Source organism: Pleurodeles waltl, chromosome 7, assembly GCF_031143425.1.
Source record: "Pleurodeles waltl isolate 20211129_DDA chromosome 7, aPleWal1.hap1.20221129, whole genome shotgun sequence".
In the NCBI taxonomy this organism is placed as follows: domain Eukaryota; kingdom Metazoa; phylum Chordata; class Amphibia; order Caudata; family Salamandridae; genus Pleurodeles; species Pleurodeles waltl.
The window spans coordinates 234,350,545-234,371,032 of record NC_090446.1 but is presented as its reverse complement, the minus strand read 5'-3'; the positions used below and the strand labels follow the sequence as shown (position 1 = coordinate 234,371,032).

Here is a 20,488-nt window from a genome sequence, read left to right as displayed (position 1 = left end):
TGTCTGTCAACCCAGGGGTGGCAGCAAGGATGACATTAACACGTGGAAGGAAAAAAGCAGCAAAGAGACAAAGGCTAAGCTCACCAGGGGAAGGTCAGCACAAGCAAAAAAATTAATCTACCGAAAGGAAAGTACCCCCGAACCCGGCACAAACTAAGAAATCGCCCTGCAAATCTCCAAGCAAGGGAAAAAAAGCAGGATACAAAATCACAGACTTCTTGCTCACTAAGAAGGAATCGAATCCCACCAGCGCCTTAATGGATATTGCTCCTGCTGACGACTCCGAGACAACATGTGCAGCTGACGTGAAGACCGCACAGGACATCGAAAGGACCTGCGCGGACCTGGAAAAAACAACATACCAATTCGCCAGCCAAATAAAACCGGCTTAACGATCAGCGCAGAAATGCACAGATGTTACCTAGATGATACTTTTTCCACTTTAAACCTCAGTAACTGGAACAACAGGGGTGAGAGTCTGTGCTGCACTCCTTTTTCCAACCAACCCTCACAAGTAGAGCTCTGCAAAACAACCTCAAAAACATGGACACCCCAAGGGGGGCCTCACAACGTATTGCTCCACAAAAATCAACTGGGTGATCAAACAGATCGACCTGGGAATTGACTGGCTGCTACCAATAAAATTGGAACATCAGGCGCCATCAGGCAATAACAGAACTCTATTATTGATCAACATATACGTACACCCTAACAAAATCCAAAACAGTGGAATCATTGAAACTTTGACCAATATTCTAAAAATGCTGCAGAAACTAAATAAGGACACAATCCTCATTTTATCTGGCGATTTCAACCTTGATTTGAGAAAAGGCAGCACAAAACACCCTAACGGAACACGCACATATATAAAATTTGAAACCCTGGGATTGTGCTGCCTGACGCTTCTCCCTGAGGACACCTCATCATGACAAGTAACCTTTTCAAGTGGCACAAAAAAATCCAACATCGACTTTACATTCATAAACGAAACCGCATTGCCACTGGTTTCAGCATATAGGATTCAACAAGGCGCAGAGAGCGATCACTTTCCACAACTTATTAAGATCCGGAATTAATGGAATCGGCTCCCCACTACTAATATCATAATTTCAGCCCCAGTGACTTATGATACAAAAAAACTGAAATGGAAGGGGCCAGGCCTCGACAAAGTAATGGAAGTAATGTACCACAGGGCAGGCGCAACTAAAGAGCTCAAAGAATCACTAAGAGTGCAGGCACTAGAAGACCACCCCCAAAGAGAACGAGTGATCGCTTGGATGCACTTGTGTGATTCTTTAATAAATACATATTCCATCAAAAAACGTCTCCCAATTGCGGTTATAGAGTCAAAAAACAAAGTAAAGAGTCGCAAAGTAGAAAAGCCGTGGTTCAACAGGACATTGCGCAATTTGAAAAATCAAGTCTCTAGAGAATCAAAAAAAGTCCTGAAGGACGTACACTGGGGGAGGAAATCTGATGGCACAAGGCTTTCTGAATTAAGAGCCAAATATAAGAAAAACTGCTGAATGACAAAACAGAGTTATCAGGAGGATCTGTGGACCAAGCTGCTCATGTCCAACAAACAGAAAAATAACAAAAAGTTCTTGGAACTAATAAACGGACTAACTAAGGGACAAAATCGACACACAAATGCAGGTATCGATGCAGCGACATGGGAAGCCCACGTACAGACAATGTTCTCACTCCCAGAGCTCCATGCGAAGGAGGAGGCCGCACAGATAGCCAATGACTCAAGTAAGATTAATTTTGGCTTCAGAGTGACAACGCAAACAGACTTAACTCTAAACAGAAACGAAGGAAAACACGCACTAATGACCATTGACATAGAAATGCTGACAAGCCTTATCAAGAAACTAAAAATGGAAGGGGCAGCTGGTCAGAACGGTATTCCAAACGACTTGTTTAGAGGAGACCCTTCATTCTGGGTGTATTATTTGGCGCTGCTTTTTAACAAGCTCCAAGGCACTACGGGTCTCCCAGATGCATGGAAAGGCAGCATTATTCACCCTATATACAAAGCAGCTAACACCGCAAATCCTTCAAACTACAGGCTAATAGCATTGATAGACATGGAAGTAAAACTCTACGCATCCTGCCTATTGCAACAACTAGCAGAATGGATTCATGACAACAGTTAATTCCACAATGCCAGACAGGTTTAAGAGCTGGTATGGGTGCTTCCACCAACCTGGCAACCCTGGCCCTGCGGGAAACAAAGCCAGGCTTAAGAAAAAAAGGCTACTTGCATGCTTTATTGATCTAAAGGCAGCTTTTGATTGCATACCAAGAACCCGCCTATGGGAGAAACTGAAAGGGTGGGGCTTACCATGCAGCCTCCTTGGCGCAATGATGGACTTGTACACAGGTACTTGGGCGCAATTAAAAATTGGAGAGGGCAGCCACCTCACCAACAGAATATTAACAGCAAAAGGACTCAAACAAGGGTGTGTATTGGCTCCCACGCTGTTTAACTTATATCTTGCAGACCTAGCCGAGGCTCTTGCTCCCGTAAATAGCCAACCACCAGTATTGGCCAAGAAAGGAATTGCATGGCTACAGTACGCAGACGACATAGTTCTACTCAGCCAAACACCTGTTCGGCTACAGCATAGCATCGATGCATTTTATACATACATAACCATGCAAGGCCTAGAATTGAATTTAAGTAAAACTAAGGTTGTCCGCCTAGTTGACAGGAAGTTTAAATCTGCTTCAAGGTTCATAAACGGATCCCGGTTGGAGGTTGTACCTACATATAAGTACTTGAGATTCACTATGGACCGCCTCCTGACTTTCAAGCCGCAGCTTGCTGTCGCTCAAGCAAACGCCCTCTCATTGACCTATGGTTTTAAAGTTCTAAAACAAAAACTGAGCTGCCCTTCATACTCCCACCTGCTTTCTGTCATGGCAGCGTGGCTAATGCCCACCATCGCTTATGGCGCCGAAATTATGCTGGGGAAGGAGGCAGTTTTTTTCAATCAAGTCCAGACGAAGGCCTACAAAACAGTTTTTCGGATACTACGACCAGCATCTCCAGCTCAGGTTCGTTTAGAATTGGGTCTGTAAAACTATGAATTTCAGAGTAGATGTGCCTTCATTAAACTATGCTGAAGGTTGCGTGCAGCTGAGACTGGTACAACCTATGTTAGATGGAAATTGAGGAGCAACAGCGACACAATGATAAAAGCACCTGGGATCATCACTTAAACAACTGCATTAAAGCACTAGGTTTGCTAGAAGCCCGGGACAAGAAGCCGGACAAAAATAAGTTTTTTTGGAAGGCAAACGCTGTCACTAAGAAGAAATTTCTAAATTCTGATAAAGAAAAACTAGCAAGCAGACAGCACGCCTGGACTATAATAACATCATACAAAACTTTACGGGCACAGGAGTACCTAGCAGCAACCTTCAACCAGTTGCTGAAACATCGGTTCATGCTTTTCCGCTTTGGGTTGATGGAAACAAAGGATATGGTCCCTTCATGGAGACAGAAGGATCTGACACATTACTGTCGACTGTGTGAGTACAGACAAGAGTCAATAGAACACATTTTTTGTGCGTGCACGGCTTTGCTAGGCTTCAGGATATTATATCTAAAAAACATTTTTAAGACACTGAACATATGCTCATGCAGACCGGCCATTATAAGCTGGCTTAGCGGACTTTCAATCCCGTTTTCCTGTCGAGGGACCAAATTCATTGTACAGGCTCAGAAAGAATTAGTGAATAAATTTGAAGCCGAGTGTGCAAGGGCCATCATTTTATGATTAGTAAAGCTCCAAAAGTTTAGTTCCAGCCAGGAAACAGCCCTAGGTACTACTTAGGATTCTCACTCAGCTTCACTCATTTACTATTATAGTGTTCGTAAGGGAGTAAGAAAGTCCTAAAGTTAAGTTCTAGACTAAGGTTGGAATTAAGTGGAGAACATTTTAGCTATGCACAACTCTTTACCATGATATGTTTGAGTTTCGAATAAGCTTTTATGTTTTTATTATGGGTTTCTATTAACATAATGAGCAGGCAAAGTATTTAAATTATTATTATGCATTTTGGAATTGCAATGGTTTTATTTAACCGAGTCAATAAACTTAAACTTGTAGTCAGCGACACTATGTTTGTGGTGCCAGGTGGCTACTTGCTGATGACAGCTTAGACTTCATTAAATACAGTTTAACTTAATAAAACATAACATTTAAAACAACCAATAAGCATCTAAAATGCATACTTACTAAAGTTATGGGCAATTTTATGATTTAAGAGAATTTTCTGACATGAAAGGGAGTCTGAAGGGTTGTCTGTGGAAGTTGTTCTGCCTGTCGTGCTGAACTGATCCAAGATCTTCAGCGTGTCAATCTTCTTTGTCCCAAGTTTGCATGAAGCCCAAATTGATCTAGTGATCTATAACACATAAAATGTCAATCAGTTGTTCTTCCACTGAAATCAGCAGTTGTACTAGACCTGAACACAATATATTTGACATAAGGACTAAACGAATTGGAATTGTGAACAGAGAAGTCTAGATAATTTTCAAAAAACAATTAATTTTGCCTCAATTATTATTACCAATTTTTTATTGTACATTATTGTGTGAGGCTATATTCTTTGTAAAAAATGATAAGGCTCTCATCTGAAAGCGAGTTTTTAATTTCCAAGTCAAATATTAAAATTGTGAAAATGAAAGATAGCTGTTCAGGATTAAAGTAAAAGGGGAGACAAATGACATGAGAAAGCAATATCTGCTGCCTGGTAATACAGTGAGCTCTTCTTTTGATGTGACAATTAGTACACTGGTCCATAGTAACAACACTTTAGCTGCAAAGAACCAAATGATGAATAAAGTGTATTCAAAGGAGTTTATGAAAAACAATTAAAAAAATATTAGTGCAAAATAAAATGTGCTTGGTGCTCTCTTTAGAGGTGATGCACTGAAGTGATAACTAGTGATCAACAAAGTGTGCACCTCTGACTCTATCCATTGCATTTTTAATTGGTGTGCACCTACATGAACCCAACAATACCTATGTCAATCAGCCCCCTGTGTATAAGCGACATTTTTTATTTCACAAACAATGCCTTCTTTGGGGAATGTGGAGTTGGTTAATTTTGAAAAACAGAAAACTTTCAACTGACTGCTAAGACATAGCAGCCGACAAGCAATGCGAGTTCACCACAAATTCACATGTTAGAACTTTTGCCAAAGATATTTAGGGCATTTTAGTGGGCAATTCAAAATATAGTGGGGATTCTCTGCATTAGCTGGCAGAGATGAGTCTCTACCACGCTAATGGGATGGCTAGCTGCCTGTTAAATTAAAAGTACGCCCCTGTTTTTTTTCAGTCTCTGATGTTATACAGGAACATTTTCCTTTGCTCATTCTGAATCACAGTCCCAAATCCTTCACAACAATATATAAGCATTTGAAATGAAATGGGTCTTGCGTTAGATCGAATGAGAGCTATTCATGTTTTAAACTCCTAACCATACCTTTTCTTGCAACATAAACTGAAAAGTAAAGCAGTTTCACATAAGCGAATCCATAGCCACCATGAAGCGTGAGAGAGACACACAGAAGGAAACAGAAGTTTGTTTGCAGTGAAATGTATCAGCAAAAGTGCAATTATCCATGTAACCGGCAAAAGTGCAATTAGCCATGTAAAAAGGTTGATGTCATGCAAAGTGCTCAACTACTGCCCAGCCAGATTGCGCTGCCTGCAAAATAAGGAGAAAAAGTAGTCCAGAAACCATACGGAAAACATGGAGCCTCATATGTTTCCAGTAGTTGTCCGGCGCGCGCAAGGAGGGCTAAATACCAGAAAAGGCATGACGTATGCATGCCTTCCACCAATGAAATGAAGCGAATTGCAAAAGGCAAGGCCAGGAACCAACCAAACTCATGGGCATCATTAAAAGCCCATAGAGAGATTACATCAGGAACAGGTAGCTTTGCGCTCGACACTAAAATCTGACCTTCTCATCGGGAAGAAAAAGCATGATTTATTCATGAAATAGCACTAAGCGTTAAAGAAATAGGGGCACATCTGGCACGACAGGAATACTTTTGTAGTACTTGTATGTGGAGAGTCTAAACCCTTCGTTAACGGGTGAACCAGTTAAACTTTCACCCACTCATCCATGAGCGACACCTAGCTATTATTCACATTACCTGAGTCACTTCCTTAATTTATGAAAAATAGAAATCACGGTTTAATAACAAAACTATAAGTAGGTAAATTATATTTGGCACTAACAATGAGAAGATAGTACTAATCTCCTTAAAGTAGCTGAATAGAAAACATGGCATGCAAGCAAGCAAAACTAGTGGAATGTGACAGATGGCTTATGACCTTTAGTGCATAAATAGCATCTGAATTAGTGTGTTCATATGCTGATATAAACCACCTTGTAAGCAGTGGAGAAGAGGTGCATGCTTCAGCAATAGCACAAACGCAGCATCATATTTGTAGAGTTTGTCTGCAAACCAGAAAGGAATCGAACCAATTACAAATACAAATATTCTGTTAATACTTTTTGTGAATGTTGCTCGACACAGAATTGACTGCTGAAACTACTGATGCTATTAATTCTCTGAGGCCAGCTAAAGCTCCTGGCCCCGATATGATACCTGGGGATCTGTTTAAATCTGAGCTCACTATATGGGCATGGTATATCAATTTATTGTCCAATGCCATAGCAGCAGGTGGTCCCATTCCTGATTCTTGGCATGGTGCAGAAATAATCCCTGTTTTCAAGAAAGGCGATGTAGGTCTGCCTGCGAACTATCGACCTATTAGCCTTATTGATATTCTTCAAAAGATCTTTGCAAAACAAATCTTGGCCAGACTTACGGAATGGGTTTTGAATAATCAGATATTATCTCCCTTACAGGCTGGATTTCGTTCAAAAACTAATACTATGGACCAAGTCTTTAGGTTGTCACTATTATTCTGGAAGTACATCACTTTAGCCAGACAAAAATTATATGTGGCCTTTGTAGACCTGAGATCTGCTTTTGATCTTGTGCCTAGAGAGAAACTGTGGGGAGTTCTGAGGAAAATTGGTACCCCAGAGAATCTAGTGCACCTAATCCAAAGACTGCACGAGAATACTTACGCTCAAGTAAGATGGGGTAACCAAGGGGAACTCACTGACAGAATAGAGATCAGGAGAGGGGTACAACAGGGTTGCGTTCTTGCTCCGACTCTTTTCATCTTGTTTATCAACGAGGTAGTGCAAGTTATTACCAATTGCCAAAATGATGCGCCCTCTCTGAATAATACAAAAATCCCGATTCTGCTATTCGCCGACGATTCTCTCTTTGATCTCCCGAACACCGATGGGCCTACAGGTCTTAATGGATCGGTTTAGCTCGTTTTGTGACGACTTTGGGCTGGAGCTTAATCATATCAAAACTAAAATCATGACCATGGGACGTGGTCCCTCTAAAGGATATACCATCCTTTATAAAGGGACTCCGTTGAGCAAGGTTTGCTCCATTGATTACCTGGGGGTCAGAATTAGTAAGGACATACAGTGGGAGGCCCAGATTAATAAAAGCTTAGCCCTTCTGGCACATAGATCTGGGGCAATTTTGCGCTTCCACAAGTCGACCGTCGAGAGAGTAGTTACCCCAGCACTAAAAATTTATCGGGCAAAGGCCCAGAGTGCTGTGGCCTATGGGGCAGAAATCTGGGGATACTCAAATGCTGGTAAACTTTCAATAGGTGAAAACAACTTTGTAAGATCACTCTTGGCGTGTCCACGTAATACTCCTTTGTTACCAATGTTTTGGGACCTTGGACTTGCACGTATCTCAGACATTATTGCTCTAAGACCGCTGCTTTTCTGGGTACGTGTCTGGTCTACTCCTGAGCTACTCATATATAAGGAATCCATCCAAGATATCTTAGAGAGACCTAATGTGCTTACTATCCCTTGGTTTAAACACATATCTAAATGGTTTTGCACTCTGGGTCTGAGTAATTACTGGAGCCATCCTCATAATTTAAGGAAAGAGCAGAAGAATCATCTAAAAACAGCTTACTTTGCGTATGTCAGGGGAAATTACTTACTTCATTTGTCTCATGGCAGATTGACTTCTCAATTTCTTGACACTAAGTGGCATCCGCGTTTTGAACTGTTTATGGATCTTATTACTGATCCATTAAGCAAAAGTTTGTATATTCAGTTCAGATATGGATGCCTACCCCTTAAATCTTTTGGCAATTGGCGGGATTCTGCTCTGAGTACTGATCTATGCCCGAGTTGTAGTATTTCTCCGGAAACCATTGTGCATTTCATGTTCATATGCCCAGCATATAGGATTGCTCGTCAGAGGTGGCTACGTCCAGTTTGTAAGAATATGGGGATCAGATGCTGTATAGATGCTTTAAGGATAATGATGAGGGACACATCCTGCACCCTGTTCTGTGCAGTTAGCAAGTTCCTTGCGGCTGCATGGCATACACGAATCTGCCAGTTAAAAAATTCTTCTTGATCATTATGAGGTCTATGATTAGGGTATTAGCTCGTTGAATGATATTTTGGCTATCCTGAGGAATTAGGGCTAGGTAGTTATGCACTGTGTGAAGAGGAATATCTCTTTGATTTTAGTATTTATGTTTTACTCTCTTATGTATTTTTGGAATGCCAGATATCTATGATTTTAAATTTTATTCTTGTATTGTGTGATTTATGCTTTAATGGTTTAAATTAACCGAATAAAGCGATGTGTTGATGATGATGATGATTGATGACTGCTATCTTCAGATGTTCACTTTAGTTATTTATGGGAGATTGATTTGCATAGAAAGCGATAGCAGTGTTGGAACGGCCTAGAGAAATTAAAAGCATCTTATGCATCAATTTCGTTGTCACTCGTGAAATCACTGACGTAGTATGCAATAGTTCTAGAGTATTGGCAACGCCAAATTACTTTAGTAATAGGCAGTTCTTTGGTAGGTGTAATATTTCTTAAGGTTTGCTGTCTGTGGCCTTTTTAGTAGTGTGAACATGTTTTTGCAAACATGTTGTTAATTGTACACTGCTTAAGGTTTGTCGAGATACCCTCTTTTAATATGCTTGCAACCAAGTTATGTTTTTTTTCCCTTCGCCCATACTCAGAGGGTTGATTCTTCTTCAAACTAAGGGGATCATTAACAGTTAGGAGGATGACAGACACTTGCCAAAAATGCTGTGTCTTTCCTATTTAGAGTGAGAAATAGCACAGTTATTACAATACCTTAATTATGCCAGGCATATGCACATAATGCTGTACAAAAATATAACAGGGTGATTGGTTCTTTTGGAAGAGAAAACATTGATTCCATTTATAAGAGAAGGCATTTATTTTGTTTTATTTACAAGAAATACCTTTCAATATGTTTACAAAATAATCCCAGTGTTATCCAAATTATAAAAGGGAGCATTATGTCAGAAAAGGACACTACCAAATAGAGAAAGGATTCCAGAATATCTCCTGATGGCCACTGTGCACAATACACTAGGGAAAAGCTGCATTGTTCCCGAAGTGGCAATCATATTCCAGATGGCCACTGGATAGTGTGGATTACCCAAGGTGAGAGACGTTATGTGTCCACCCAACAGAGAAATTGGCAGACCAGGTGAATAACATGATAAACATGCTCCCTCTTTCTCTTCTTATCTCTTTCTCCCTCATTAACACTGCTCAGGCACACACACACATGCACTCACACACACACACACACACACACACACATATACATAAAATCAGATAGGCCGCATGTAAAGACATATGAACACACACATATGTAGACATGCATTTGAGATCTTGTTTTATTTACCTGTTTTCTCCACTTGAGCAGCTCTGCCTGTGACTCCTGCAAATGTCATGAATGGTTATTCCAAGGCCCTGATTTATACTTTTTGGTGCAAAACTGCACTAACGCAGTTTTGTACCAAAATGTTTAGCACCGGCTTGTACCATTTTTTAGCAACAGACGGGCACCATATTTATAGAACGGTGCAAGCCGGTGCAAAGGGTAGGGTAGAGTAAAAAAAAAAAAAGTTATGGGAGAAGGGGGCTCTGCAGCAATAAATGACCTTAGGCATGTTAGAGAAAAAAAAATGACTCTAACCAGCCTAGCGTCATTTTCTGATGCAAAACCATCCATACCACATGGCTCTTGTCTTAGAAAAGACAGGAGTCATGCCCACCACCCCAGTGGCCAGCACAGGGGACCAGGGTCCCCTGAGCATGGCTATTTCACCTGGTGCCATGTAGGGGGGCACATTTTAGAGCCCCCAATGGCACTTTAAACGATAAAATAAACTATTTACCTGTACGTACCCATACTTACCTAGTATGAGGTCCCTCACCCTCCGCTGTCCCTCTGGTGTGGGTGGGGGTGTCTCTGGAGCCTGATTAGGGCACCTGTGAGGCTATTCCAAGGTGTTTCACCATGGATATAAGCCCACAGGTCCCCTACCGCCTGCCCGGACCCAGCATTAAATAATGATGCAAAGCAAGCTTTGCACCATTATTTGACACCTCATACCCCATGAGTGATATTAGCAAGGGGGGATAAATATGGTGCTAAGGCCATAGAGTAATTTTTTACACAGGAATGCCTACCTTGTATCTCACTGACGCAAGGTAGGTTTCCACGTCCAAAAATTACTTTAACTCAATAACTTTGGGGCACGGCGGGTCTAGTGCCAAAGTATAAATATGGAGTTAGTTTTGCACCAAATTTGCATTAAAACAAAATAACACAAATTTGATGCAAAACAAGTATAAATATGCCCCTAAGAGTATGGGTACAGAGCCCAAAAAGTGACTGGCTGCCCTTTGAGAGGGAGATTACAGAGACCTGATGGGAATTTGAGGGTTACAGATTCAGCCCCAGCACACTGTCGCTCTCTTGGCTGTTCAGTCACCCCAAGGATTTGGACATTTCTGACACCATTTCCAGAAGTCAATGGCACACATTGGAGACCCCTTAAAGTGAGAGGCATGATTTCTCAGTTGGTCCTCCACAAAGTCATTGACTGAGGGCCGGTGCTGCTCACTCTTCTTGAGGGTTGTACATAGAGGCCAATGAAAACACTACAATGAGAATCTTCTTCCCCTAGCTTAACATACAGTAGAAAAAGATGTTAAGAATTATAAATCCATTCAAGGATCCCAGGCATTTGGATATCTTTTGTCTAGTCAGGACATTATTTGAATAATCAAAGTCAAACCGCAGGCTCCAGAACAGTATAATGACATGTCAATACTTCTGTGCCATTCTATTGAATCTGTGACTCACATTTCTAGTACTTCATTCTCAGCCATATTTAACGCAAAATTTCTCAATCAGTATTTAAGCACATGCAAGATAAACATTGTAGAGCTGTGCAATTCCTTGTGATATTAGGCAGAGCAATGCAAATGCTTGCGGCATAAGACCTACCTTTACTGGCACATCACAAGCACTGTAGCAACCTGTCATCTCAAGCAACAGAGCTACTCTCCAGTGGGTGGCACATCACAAGCACTGTAGCAATCAGTCATCTCAAGCAGCACAGCTTCTCTCCAGTGGCCAAGCTCTCGGTTTAGTAGTGTTTTGAGAGAAGGTCCTTCACCCTTCCCTGTAGATCAAGGAACTACATCTTGCAGTCCTCTATGGTGCACACCTGCGACAAAATAATATTCACCTTGATGGTGATTTGGTGTGATTCTTGTTTTCACTTTTGGCACTGTCTTCACCACCCATTGTGAAAGATACGCAATAGGCTATGTTAGAATTCATTACATTTTCTGGGGCAGTTTCCATGAAATGAAGCACATAGAAGTCAAACTGAAGAGTGTCTACCTACTATCATTGATGAATGAGAAACAGTATAACAGTTGGAAAGGGAGAATTGTTCAACAAATGACTTTTTTAAGCAATAGGAGATCAAATGAGGTTTCACAAATTGTTGGAAACACTCAGATAAAAATGTGTATTTGAACAATGAAGAGAGTCAAACTCAAACTTTAGAGGGGAGTACCATTTGAATGCCCTTTTAGTGGATGACCGGTTCAAACAGTGTGCTAGGGTGTTTGATGGTCTTTTGTATAAGAATGAGTGTAGCATGCTTTTTTTAGGAATTATGGAGATAACATGTCTTCTGTGAGTGGGGTTATGTGTGGAATTTAAGAAAGAGCAATTAGCCACTGAGAAGCATTGCGAGAGTAGTCCACTTAGTAGAAATTTCAATTGAAAAATAAGGACTCAAAGTCAGAGGTAGAGATGCCTAACTGAATCATGGCAGCAGAGCAGGGGGGGCAGTTTTCCAGGTCAACATATCTGCTGTGCGAGCACTGAAGATGATGTGGCTATAATAGTATGTTTCTTGGTTATCACTGAAAAAACAAAGGTTACAGGGATGTTATAGTTAAGATATAGAATTTAAAAAAACGTAGTGATTCACTAAAAAAAACAAAGGTTTCAGGCACGTTATAGTTCAGTTCAGATTTTACACTATCAAACCCATGGAAATTCAGCTTTTATAGTTAGAATTATTTCAAGTAACTGTAGCTTGTGCCCTAAGATAACTATAACTCACGCCCCCAGACACTGGGGATAGCCTACACCACAAAAATAAAATCTACAGCAGTCTGATCATGTCAAAGAGAGCAGCAAATCTGAAGTAAGCAAGATGCTGAAATTGGGATTCATTGAGCACTCTGGGAGCCCTTTCGCCAGCCCAGATGTCTTAGTTCCCAGACCTCACCCCCAGAGTGGAAAGAGAGAGATGAGGTTTTGTGTGGACGGTAGAGGACTCAGTGTTGTAATCAAAGGTTGTGCACACCCAATTGCTAGGGCTGAAAATGTATTGATAAGTTAGAGGCAGCCAAATATTTCATTACTTTTGATCCCACATCAGGGTACTGGCTGTTAGGTCCGACCCATGAAGCAAATGAAAGTTCATCATTCTCGACACCAGATGGGCATTATCAGTTCACTATTATGCCTTTTGGATTAAAGAATACTCTTGTCACCTTCCAGATGTTGGTGAATAAAGACCTGTCAGGACCACCTGATCCACTTAGGCAAGGTCCTTGCAGCTCTGAAGAGTGCAGGCCTCCCTATCAAGGCAAGCAATTGCCAGATAGGGCAGGACCAGATTGTATACTTGTAGGTGGGGGGGGGGGGCAGTCCAACCACTAAAACCAAAGATCTAGATAATTCTGGACTGGGAAGCTCCAACCACCCTGACTAAGTACTACAGGAGGTTTGTGAAGGTGTATGGCACCATTCTGGCCCCCCTCACAGAACTTACCTTCAAGAAGTTGCAGAAGAAAGTAACCAGGACAGTGAGCTGTCAAACGCCTTTTGATACTCTGGAGAAAGCAATGTGCTCAGCACTCATTCTAAATGCTGCAGATTATACCAGGCAGTTCATAGTATGGACAGAAGCCTCTGAATGTGGGATAGAAGTGGTCCTATGCCAAATCAATAATGATGGCCATGACCAACCTCTTGCTTTCATTAGCGGAAGGATACTCCACAGAGATCAGTATTGGAGTGCCATAGAGAGAAAAGCCTTTGCTGTGGTCTGGTCCCTGAAGAAGCTGAAGCCATACTTGTTTGACTCTCACTTCATTGTTCAAATGGACTACAGGCCTTTCAGGTGGCTCATTAAAATGAAAAGTAAAAATCCCAAACTGTTGAGGGTGTCCATCTACCTACAGGAAATGGAATTCAAAGTGGAGCACAGACCTGGGACTGCCCATGCAAATGCAGATGGCCTTCCCAGGTTCTTCCACTTAGAAGAGTCTCTAAGGAAAGATTAGTCTCATCCTCTTTCCTTTTGGAGATGTGGGGGTCATGTAGGAAAGAACCATTTTTGGCATGGTGAGACACCCACTTTTTTGTCTGGTATCTGATATGATTTTGACTGAAAGTTCACTGGGCTCCCGCTAACCAGGTCCCCAGTGCCAGATCTCTATTGCTAAATTGTACAGTTGTTTCTCCCAATTGGCACAGACTTTAGCACCCTCTGTAAGTTCCTAGTAATTGGTACCCCTGGTACCTGGGGCCTGGGGTACTAAAGAAGGTCCCTAAGGACTGCACCATGGATTGTGCCACCCTAAGGGACCTCTCACCAAACGCACATAGTGCTGCCATCACATGCTGGTGTCTTGGTGCAGACAAAAGTGAAAACACAACCTGTCACACATATCCATGTGTCAGGACCTCTACCACTGCATATGATATTTGTAAGTCAGTCCTACAGAAGGCCTACAACCCTAAGGTAGGGTGCCTTATATCACATGTGAGGACACATCTGCATGAGCAGATAAGCTACTGCTTTGTCTTTGTTGATTCTTAGACATAGTAAGTGGACAGGGAAGCCATTTGAAGCACATGTGGTGGACACTGGTTAATAAGAGTTCCCCCACTACATGATGGCTTCTCTGAACAAGGGGATGTTTGGTGTCAAACATCTCATATTAATAAACCCTCACTGATGGATTTATTAAACATGATGCCAGAGGGCACCTAAGCCACGGCTAGTGTGGTGACTGACTCGTCTAAACCAGCACAGCCACCTTAGATAGATTTCTGACCTCCTGAGGTGAGACCAGGTGCTCTCGTGGGCCAGAATCTATAGGCAGAGGTGTTATCACCTCTCACGGGCAGGATGAACATTCCAGGGTGGGAAGCTTCAAAGGACCAGCCACCATTGTTATGTGACCCAGGTCTCTCCAAATGGGGAGAAGACCACCTCCCTGTCCTGACTGCACTTCTTGGTGGCAGGACAGGCAAGAAAATTATTAAGACCTCTACTGTTTTGGAGATGGCTCCAATTACCCTACTTACCTGGGATGGGGTCCAACATCCTCCGGTGTCCCTCTGGTGTGGGTGGGGGTGTTCCTGAGGCTTGAGGAAGGCACCTGTGGACACATTTCATGGTGTTTAACCATGGAAATGGGCCCACAGGTCCCTTATTGCCTGGACTGACCCAGGTGTTAAATAATGGTGCAAAGCAAGCTTTGCACCATTATTTAGCCCCTCCTCCCACCAGTGCATCATTTTAGAATGGGGGATAAATATGGGGTTATGGGGTTAGCCCCATTTTTTAGATGGGAACGCCTACCTTGCATCTCATTGACACAAGGTAGGTTCACGCATCTAAAAAATGGTGCAAACTCCAAAATTGTGACATTAGACGGGACTAACATCAAAATATAAATATGGAGTTACTTCTGCACTGAATTTGCATTAAAAAATGATGCAAATCCAGCACAAATGAGGTATAAATATGCCCTAAGCACCTCATTTATATATTGGTAGACAGGTTACTCCATCACAACGACAGATATTCCCTCTGCCTGGATCTAAATCCCATACAAAATGGGATTTAGATTTCACTGGACAGGATATCCGTGACAGAGTAACCTGTCCTCCAGTATCCAAATTTGGCCCTAATTTTTCAACATATGTCTAATCTCAGAAGAAATTTCAATTTCAAATCCTATTACCTATTAGTTTGAATTATTCCTGGTGATTAAATGTGTCACACTGTTGAAATATCTTCAAAATAACCTGTTTGACCAACTACATGGTGATAATATTTCTTCACCTGCACCTAAATAAAAAAGAAGACCAACAAGCTTCTGCACTAAATGATTCCTCTCTGTCTGAATGGTAGATAAAACGTTTCCTAGCTCTGATCTAAATGTCTCTATTTTTCTCCTACTTAAATTGTACCAACCATCTGATGGCCCAGAAGGCTAAAGAAAGCCAACTTTTGCCAGTCAGCCCTGCTTATTGAATACCCTTAATATGGCAGGTGTATTCAGAAGACAAGGTTCAGAGTAAGGTGCTAGCTTGCTGAACCAGTTACAATTTGACTTTCCTTCATTTGGTTCTATCTGAAACCCTACTCCTTAGGCTGGAATCTGCAGAAAGGCCTAAGAACACAGAAATCAGTTTCCTTTACGGAGAATGTTAGTGGACTAGTTTGAAAACAACATTTCCTTCAGGGCCTGTAACTAGAGTGGAGAAAATATCCCTGCATTGGTAAACCATCGACCTGAGGAACTAATTCTATAATTTTAAAAGTTGCTTTCAAGGTGGAGGTGCTAGCCTAACATTTATAGCAAAGGAATTACTTAAAGGGGTCATTTGTTGAGTTATGTCACAAGCGGTCCTAAAACCCCAGCATCTTCAACCAAGCAACACTCTAGAAGGCCAACTGCTGTTGATTGTTGGTGATGCATGACTGGCTAAGGAGAACCATATGTTGTTCTCTGAATTGCCCCTTTAAGAACTTTTCATCTCCATGGGAACCAAGAATGCAAAATACCTGTCTAGCATGAAAACAATGCAACTCCTGCTTCTTCCTCTTGGCATGTTTTCCTCTTCGGTAATACTGACAAGACATTTCAGGCAACAGCGGGACAGTTCAATTAATTAATTCAACCTTTTTGGCCCTAGTTGACTGCAGCTTGGAGCCTGGACCTGCTAAACACCCAAAATTATACATTTTCAGTGAGAGCAACCATCTGATTATAATCAGTTGCAGTTACTCAAGGATCGAAATGTGATTAGGTGATGTTCAACCAAATGGAAGATCTTTTGGCCTTTCTTCAAATTTAGAGTAATGCTGAATGTTGTGTTTCATTATTTATAGTGGTTTTTTATTTCTTTTATGGGTGGATGACGTTTGAACTTTGTCCTCAAAGTTGAAGATAGTAGGAAACATTTCTTCATTATAGATGGGCCTGAGGGAAAGTTAGTCTGTAAGTCTGCGGTGAGGACCTACCAAATACATTTTCTCTGAAGAATATCTTGATGCTGTGTTTTGCTATCCATGGTTAGGGCAGATTCTTTGGGCCTTGAAGGAACTCCTCCACAGCTCATTTCATGGCTGAGAGCTATCTCCCAAACAGTTGAACAATCTGACCCACTACACCCTTTATTTGCTTCACTGTGATATAAAAACACACAGGCTTATTAAATATTAAATTCCTTCTGACTGGTTAATAGGTTTCACCTAAGATAATATTTGTGTATTGATCGACAGAATGTTGGGAGGTTATCGACAAAACCATCCTTTGTTGACAACCAAATTTATACGTGGATATGGGGTATCCTTGGTACCCGTAACTTGATTGGGATTGAAATATTTTTCATGTGGGAATTCAATTCAGACAATTTCAGAGCAAACTAGGTATGATCTAGGAGGCCCAATTTAAATCACTTCTTACCCTACTGTATCAAATTTGATCAATCCCATGCAACATCCTTTATTTTGTACTAAAGGATTGTATCCTTCATTTGTAAAGCTGGATTAATTTATGCTTCTTTCAGATGTGATGTAGCCTTCTGTTTCCAATACTTTTCACAAGAAAGTGACAATTTTGTCTAACTGGGCCTGATGTAGATCTTGGCAGAGAAGAATACTCCATCTGAAATGTGACAAATATCCCATCCTCCATATTACACTCCCATAATATCCCATGGCGATCAGGTCCAGAGTTATAAAACATAGTTAAACATTGTTCTGCTGTCCTATACTTATAGTGTTATACCTGAAGCACTACATTTCTTATAAAATGTGTGTTATGCAAGCACATTTTTTCTTACCTTTTCCTGAGGAACTTGATCCCAGTGTAAAGCCTTCATTTTTTTTGAGGATAGTGCTTTCGAAACAATTGGAGGTGGTGGAGGTAAAGGGAACATGTCACATAAAACAGCTGTGTTTGGTGGTACAGGAGGCGGGGCATGAGTGTTATGTGCTGGTGGCATAACAGGAACCACTGAAAGTTCTTCATACAGGCTGCTATTGGGTAAGAGATCATATTTTGTATTCTTTCTGGCTGGATTGACTTGTTCAAAAGCTCCTTGGTAGGATAATTTGTTCACTTCTTTGATACAAGCGTATACATCTTGCTTCTCAGGTTTTGATTGTAGGTGGGTACAGAAACTGCTTAAAAGATCCACCCATTTGTCTCTCATTTTCTTGAAGTCCACAATAGCCTTTGTATGCTCAGACACTGATATTCGAAAACTAAAATGAAGAGATAAACAGTTTGATGGGGTACTAGAGAATTGTTTTTCTCACTCAAATGCATGCTTCTCATCGTGTCTGACATGTAAAACAAGTGATGTATAGCTTTACAGTGATGTAAACAACATTATAATGACATATATAGGAGATAATATCAATTATATACTGATAATATTTAACATGTGTGGTGCTTTTATGCCACTGATCTTACAATATCCCCCTCTGAGATTTGAGAGACAATTATCATGATTTCAGAAAGTGATATTCAGTCTGCTTTGATGTTCCCATTTTAGAATGCACGTCAGACACAGCAATAGGTCAATCCTTTCATTAAAGAAGTTCTCATCAACAAGGCTCCACATGAAGGCGTTTGGTAAATTAATGGTATAAAAAGTTAACATAAACTGGCCCCACACTGTATCAGTAGTTAATATCAGCTATTACTGAAGAGGGAAGTTAAAAAAACTATAATGCTTGTCATTAAAATTTGCCATCACCACCCATGAAATAGACAAGGCTTTTCCTACCTAGATTCACAGCTCTCAATGCATGCTACACTTTCAGGATACACAAACTGGATAAATAAACATAGAATGAATCTAATTAAAAATAATATATCTTTTCTTTGGTTACAAATCGGCTATGGGTCTGCCCTTCCTTAACCTTTGTTGTGCCCAAGTGAAGTAGGGCAAGCATCACTGAAAAGGCAAGGGTGTAGCTGAGATAAAAACACATGGGTGGTGGCAAGGGAACGACTATGCACCACCTATGGAATGGCCACTTAGCGCAAAGTAATGAAAAGAAATGCTCTGCTTTGCCTTATTTTGGGTTACAAACCAATGCTAATTGGGATTTGTGTTGGTTTGTTAAATTGAGTTGTGCAAAAAAAGTTATGCAAACCTAACACAAACTCTTTGTAATCTGGGCCTATATGTGCTGTAGACACCACAATTATTTTCTGAAAAAGCTAACCAAGCTCCATTCTGCACCTGTGAACAAGTTCCTGGTAGTGTCCAAGGTGATCAAGATGCAGAACAATTCTATGAATGCTCGGCAAAATAACTAAATGTAGCATAGCTGTTGGTACAATCATTTATACCTTGTTTATTGTGGAAGTTGCTCTTCAATTCTACTCTACATTGTGGGACAGTTGCACCAGAGTTGCTTTTAGAGGAAGAGAAGCTCTCTCAGTTCTCCAGGCAGAGACAGCCTAGGAGGACATTCAGAAGACAAACAGACCTTTGCACCAGTCAAATGGTTACACTGGAGCTGACTGGATACTTGCACTGCCCTAAAGCTTTTGTGATAGCACTGCCTGAATGGAACTCTTTACTGGTAAAAACAACTGAATGAACTCTCTTTTGGAGATTTGAGATTACTCCCTGGCAATTCATTTCAGATATATGTTAACATGGAATGATTATTTTTGCTACCAAGTCATACCCTTCATTTTTAATAAAATAGAATCACAAATAATGTGAAATATGTACATCACAGCAGTAGTCCCTTTCACGATTCCCTTTATTTATTTATTGAACTTTTGTTTGTCAATTGAATTAAATTGGGGACGGTTTGCTAACTTAGTAGTTGTGTTTGTGGGAGATTGGGTGTGTGCACACCTGTATAACAAATCCTGTTCTGTCCCAACTGGTCTAAATTGTGTTGGTAAGTACCAAACCACAAAAAAATATACAAAGGACCAGGGCGTATTTATACAGTGTGTTTCGGTGTTTTGGAGTGCTTGTAGAATTTGTTAGCACAAAAATATGTACGCACTTTATTAATGTTGAAGGCCAATCCTGGTATATATATATGAATGTGTTGAAGTATGTGATTCAGTTTGTGTAGGGTAAGTAGAAAAGGTGAGAGTCTAAAAAGTGCTATCACATCTGATGATATTAAGAGAATACACTATTAATATATTCTTCAAAGTTTCAGTTCCTTGTTAAATATTATTTCACTGCAAAACATACTCTTACATGCCTTCATGAGTTGTCAAGAAAAAATCTAAAGTTGGAATAAAATGGGAATAGTCAAGGATATTTCATATACAAATAATACAAAAAACAAAGGACTATGCTCTAATTGCACTTTTATTCAAAGGAAGTTGAATGTTGTGTGGCTGTTAACAAAGACGTGAAAGAGTTTTCCTGTAGAACCACTTTCAATACTCATTAATGCTTTTGTGAATAGGCCCCCAAGTGGGGGAGGACAGTAGTGACATGGAGGGCAATGACAATAGACCCTTCTAGTGGATCAAGTGAAGATTCTAGAAAGGAAGGGGGCACATGAGTTTGGTAGTTTATGGTGGAATGCTAGCATGCCAAAGAAGTGAAGTCGAAATGATTGAGTAAAACAGTAGATGATTGTTTGGTCTATGAGAATACTTTTTGAAATCTAATCGAAAAATAAAAACAGATATATTTCACCTGGAAAA

The 20,488-nt window shown here is 40.8% G+C and overlaps 1 protein-coding gene across 1 annotated transcript in view; it reads right to left on the bottom strand.

Annotated features, from left to right (window-relative positions):
* Positions 1 to 20,488, bottom strand: part of LOC138303991 (uncharacterized) — a 692,211-nt gene that overhangs the window by 225,827 nt on the left and 445,896 nt on the right. Inside the window, exons 6-7 of the mRNA XM_069243614.1 lie at positions 17,628 to 18,051; positions 4,251 to 4,419 (exon numbers count right to left, since the gene is read on the bottom strand). Of these exons, the coding sequence (XP_069099715.1) occupies positions 4,251 to 4,419; positions 17,628 to 18,051 (593 nt within the window). The remainder of the gene's footprint in view (positions 1 to 4,250; positions 4,420 to 17,627; positions 18,052 to 20,488) is intronic.